This window comes from Notechis scutatus, chromosome 6, assembly GCF_049901735.1.
Source record: "Notechis scutatus isolate UNSWTSFEM ecotype Mainland chromosome 6, rNotScu1.2, whole genome shotgun sequence".
Lineage (NCBI taxonomy): Eukaryota > Metazoa > Chordata > Lepidosauria > Squamata > Elapidae > Notechis > Notechis scutatus.
This window is the reverse complement of record NC_142014.1, coordinates 79,998,713-80,004,430: the sequence shown is the minus strand read 5'-3', so window position 1 is coordinate 80,004,430 and position 5,718 is coordinate 79,998,713. Positions and strand designations below refer to the sequence as shown.

Genomic DNA, 5,718 nt, shown 5'->3' with positions numbered 1-5,718 from the left:
ATCGTGCGTATTGAGGGTTGTTATGCAAACAAGGGGAGACTGTCGTGGAGTTGCACTCAGGCTTCAAAGTATGATAGATCAGGGTGGACTGGGTCTTCGTTCCGCTGCGAGTAGTTTTGATGCAGGCGTTGCAGGAGGATGGGGTGGCTGTCGTATCGGCAGGAACGATGTGGAAACCCAGGAAGCAAATGATGAATGTTGCGGGCAGCTTCATGATGCTGATGTAGGCAAGGCTGGTTTGGGTAGAAAAGGCCTTACTTGTCGTCCGGGGACCCAGGTGTTGTTGTTGTTGTAGGAAACAGCAGCGTACCCTCGTCCCCAGGTTATAAGTTCAGCAGGACCTTTCCACTGAGGATCTGGAAGCTGATACCGTTGGTCTGGGTTCAAGATGAGGCGAGGAAGCGAAATGACGTGATGCCGCTGTGCATGGGGGGGATCCGGACTCATTGAGGAAGTTAAGAGTAAATAAGCAAACATTTAATGCATTCTGGAGTCCTGGCAACCCTGTGACATTCTTAAATTTGAATTTTTCCAAATTATTTTTAAGGGTTTGATGAGCTCGTTCAACAATGGCTTGTCCCTGGGAATTGAATGGAATACCGAATTTGTGAGTAATTTGCCATTGGGAGCAAAATTGTGCAAAAGCAATACTGGTGTATGCAGGGCCGTTGTCTGTTTTTATCTCCTTGGGTTTTCCCATGGAGGCGAATGTTTTAATGCAATGATTGATAACATGTTTTGTGGTTTCACCCCTTTGAGGTGTGGCCATGATAAATCCTGAATGAGTGTCTACGGTGACATGAAGATATTTCCATGGATTAAAGGGTGGATATTGAGTAACATCCATTTGCCAAAGTTCTAAGGCGTTTATGCCTCGAGGGTTTACCCCCATGGGTAAAGAAACACCTTGGCGAGAGCAAGCGGGGCATTGCTGGATTATTGCTGCTGCTTCACTCTGAGATATTTTAAACTGTCTGGCCAAGGCCTTTTTATTTTGATGAAAATAACTATGACTGTCCCAGGGTGTTTGTTGTGAAAGAATCATGCAAGAGGTGGCGCTGTCTGCGGTTGCAGCTGCGGCTGCCGCATCAGCCATATCATTGCCCTCTTGCAAAGGGCCGGGAAATGGCTGATGACTGCGGATATGAGCAACATAGTAGAGATGAGAGCGATTAACAAGCAGGGTTTGTAAGGTAAGAAATTGTTGTAATAAGTCGGGCTGTAACAGCGGGGAGAGATAAGCATAGGCAATGTTCTTGATTAAGTAAACAACATACAAGCTATCTAAAATTAAGTTAAAAGGTTGGCGTTTGAATTCAGCGAACGCAATGATAGCAGCAGCCAATTCAGAGCGTTGCGCAGATTTTTGAGGAGAGGTTATTTTTGTTTTCCAATCGTTATCTATTTTCCAAACACACGCCCCATATTTTTTTCCCTCCATCGGCGTAGACAGTAATTGCCGAAGAGATAGGGCCGGGTGCTTCTTTTGTAGCCAATTCAAAGGGAACAGTTTTTAACAGAGTTAGTCTCCCATCAGGAGGGGGATGGCATGAGATTTTCACTGGCCAGTCCCCCAGCACTGACTGGAGAGATTCAGAGTTGATCAGCAGGGTATCCCAATCTGACAGGGACATGGGGACATACAGTACACTTGGCTCTATCCCTGCCAGGGATTTGCTGCGTTGGCGACTCTTACTAATCAGCACGGTGTATAAAGAAGCTTTTGTGCTAAGAGATTTTTTAGGGGTGTGAGGAAGATGTATCCATTCTAAGATAAGGAGGTTGTTAGTATGCTGAGACTTTTGGGTTAATACAGCAGTAGGTAAGGAGGGGGTATTAAGCAAGATTAAGGAAATAGGAGCATTGTTGTGACATCGGTCGACCCACCTTTTCTGCATAATGTGCTGTATGTCCTGGATGATTTTTAATTGATGATCTGTAAGGGTAATTTTATCCCCTGGAGTGGTTCCTCCCTTTAACACATCAAACAGGGGGCTGAGCATGTGTGTAGTGATGCCAAAATAGGGACGGATCCAATTAATAGCCCCTAAATATTGTTGTAATTGTACGAGGGATGTCTACACAATGGCATCACGTGTGGATGGACTGAAACTTGTATATCAAAAATATGAAAAAGAAAAGCAAGAAGGGAAAGATGTCCTTGGCACTCTTTTCCAATTTTTACAAATGGTGGTTTGTATGTAAAGCTGGATGAGCAACAGAATGACTGGGACAAAGAAAAGCCATCTTTGATGAACAAGTGACTTTGGTTGGGGAAAGAAAGAGAAAAAGGAGAAGAAGACTTTAAGGCCTGGAAAAACAACCCAAAAAGCAAGGGAGAAAGAAAGAGATGAGAAGCCTTAATGGTGGGGAGCAAGATGCAAAGAAGCAGAAGTTCTCCAGAGATAATAGACAAATTCCACTGAAAAAGGGATTCCAGAAAGGCACACAAGACCACACTTCTACACCTGCATCCAGAAATAGCCATAGAAAACTGGAAACAACATGCAATTCAAAATGTGACAAAACACTCAGTATAATCTAGTGAAACCCCTGCCAAGAAAAGGAGAGTACTGTAATGAAACAATGATTTAAGACATGGGATGTGGGGGGGGGGGGGAACAATCCCGGAAAGCATAAGTGTTTCCACAAAGGCATGATATCTAATCGAAAGGGGTAAAATGTTTAAGACATAAATGATTGTCAACATCAATGATTAGACTATGTTATCCCAGCGAAACCTTTTGTGAAATGAGAGATCTGAAGTAGGAGAAGGGGGAACACTGCAATGAAATAATGATCTATAATATGTGATGTGGTTTAACTGAAAAGCAATGTGCCAAATGTTCAAGACACAAATGAACATCAACACTAATGAATAAACCTGTATTGGTTTTAACAATACTGCATAATTTCAGAATGTACCAGACAGAATCCCAGTGCAAATTATGTGTTCTATATTAAGTATTATAAATATAGGGGAAAGAGATAAAGGCATAAAGACAGCTGGAAATAGAACAGACAAAGAATGACAAACACCATGATTCGAATTGAGAGGAGACAAACAAAACAAAATTGAGAAAATTCAAAAGAGAGGAGAAGTTATGTAGAAAATTGAAAATGACAATAAGATATGGAATGGTATGCAAAATGAACACGAATTTGAATTTGTGTCTGTACCAAGAGTTTTGACCCAGGACTAAGCAACTTTCAGAAAAGAGATTTTTTATGCTTTTATGTTTTGTGTTCCTGTGTATTTATGTTTTGTATGTCTTTAAAAATTAATAAAACTTGTTAAAAAAAAAGAAAGGTTAATGGCTGAGAGTTTTGAGGAAAGATAAAGCAGATCAGGAACCACAGAGATTCCTTTGAGGAGGGCATGAGGGTGAGTCATTCTAGCTGCAAGATTAGCAGGTACATCTGAATAAAATTGAATTTTTATAATATTTGTATAATCCTGATCAATAATCCCTGGAATCACAAAAAAAAAAACCTTTCATAGAAGCTGAGGAACGAGGCAAGGCCAACTCTTCCGAAAAAGAGCAGCACCTCCCTCTGGGGCCCGGCATTGGACTTTGAAATCGCCAGGCTTCCCACGATTGAAACAATTCCCAGTAGGTTTAAGACTCTTTTGCAAAGCTACAGCCAAGGTCTCCATGTTATAAAATTGCAAACTTATTGCTTGCCGCTCCACACCCGAGCGAGCAAAGGCTGCAAATTTAGTTGCAAACTGCCCTGACCCATAGATTTGATCAGGTATATACAAACCCTCTAAATTATTTCCTCTGTTAATTGCTTCTCTTTGATATTCTGCATCAAATACCATGTATTGTGTCCCGTTCAAAATCATTCTCATTAATTCTTTCCAATTTTGTGGAATCATCTTTTGAGCTTGCCCCAGACTGTGAAGCAAACTTTGAATGCCAAATTACACAACCCGCAACTCAGCTTTAACCCTCAACCACAACCCTACCTCAACCGATCCACCATCACCCAAGACTAGGCATGCACGCCCCTAACTACCTCAATTCCAACTACTGCTGGCCTTAAATGCAAACTACTCAATGCAAGAAGCCTCGTGAATAAAATACCTGCATTTTTCCTCCTACTAAATATGGCTAAATTCGACATTATATTTGTCTGTGAAACATGGCTCAATGCATCTCTCCCTGACTCCATTACCACAGTAAGAGACTATCATGTTTACCGATCAGATCGTGAAATTCGTAGAGGAGGTGGTGTTGCTATCTTCTATAAAAAGTCCTTACATCTAAAAAACATCCAAGTTACCCAGGAGCTTGCTTTTCCTGAGACCATCATCTGTGAACTATCCTTAAATATCACAATTCGATTCTTACTATGTTACAGAGCACCTGATTATGACATCGAACATGTAAACAAGCTAAATACATTACTAACATGGGCTGCATCCTGCCCATACCCTTTTATCTTTCTTGGTGATTTCAATCTACCTCATATTGACTGGACCCTAAATGAATGTACAACTGAAATACACACAACCTTCTACAATGCTATTACAAATCTGGGACTGGAACAACTAGTAACCAACAACACTAGACTAAAAAACTGCCTCGATCTCATCTTCTGCAATAGTTTGAATTTAATTTACAGAATACAAACTAAAGAACCCTTTTCCAGCAGTGACCACAATATGATTGACTTTTGTCTCAACATATGCCCACACAAAAATCACCACAATGATGTAATCCCCAATTGTAACTACAAAAAAGGCAACTATGATCTTATAGACAACGATCTCTCATCCCTTGATTGGCAATCTCTATTCACTGGATGCAATACTGTTGAAGACCATTACAACATATTTTTACTTGAAGTCAAAAGAGTCATCAAACTATATGTACCAACAACAACTCCCAAAACAAAAACAAAAAAACAGATTACCCATAACAATAAGGAAACTTCAATCCAAAAAGAGATCACTCCGGCGGAAAAACAAATCTGGTCACGTTGCCAATTTCAAAAGCCGATACAAAAATTTATGCCACCAGATAAAGACCGAATGCACCAATTATCACATTAAACAAGAGGAAAACCTTCTAAGCACCAATTCCACCCGTGCTTTTTACAATTTTGTAAACAACAAACTAAAAGACTCAAGGTCCATCCCACCCCTGATAGGACCTGATGGTAAAGACTGCAACGACGACACCATTAAAGCCATCTTTAACACATTCTTCGGCTCAGTATTTGTAAACAGCAATGGATCATGCCCAGTATTTCCTAGCCGTACCACAGATAACAACAATGATCTAATACATATCGATTTTACAGAAGACAATGTTGAAAAAGCACTACGCAATCTCAAACCATCTCTATCTATTGGACCGGATGGAATATGTGCCTACTTCTTAAAAAAGCTATCCACTGCCATAGCCAAACCTCTAAGCATAATCTTTGAAAAATCTTTCAGGACCAGCTCCTTGCCTAACCTATGGTCACAAGCCACGGTCATCCCCATCTTCAAAAAGGGAGACCCAAGCCTAGTTGAAAATTACAGACCGACAAACAACCTACTCTCCAATAAACAATTTGGTTTCAGAAAAAAACTATCCTGTAATCTGCAACTCTTACACTGCAAAAACATATGGACGACACAACTCGACCAGGGCAAAGCAATAGACGCAATCTACATAGACTTCTGTAAAGCCTTTGATTCAGTGGTACACCACAAACTAC

At 40.7% G+C, this 5,718-nt stretch overlaps 1 protein-coding gene across 1 annotated transcript in view; it reads right to left on the bottom strand.

The window, feature by feature from the left end:
• Positions 1-3,311: 3,311 nt before the first annotated feature.
• LOC148130265 (olfactory receptor 5B12-like) overlaps positions 3,312-5,718 on the bottom strand; it is a 10,555-nt gene continuing 8,148 nt past the window's right edge. The window contains exon 3 of the mRNA XM_087969077.1: positions 3,312-3,318. Coding sequence (XP_087825203.1) covers positions 3,312-3,318 — 7 coding nt within the window. The remainder of the gene's footprint in view (positions 3,319-5,718) is intronic.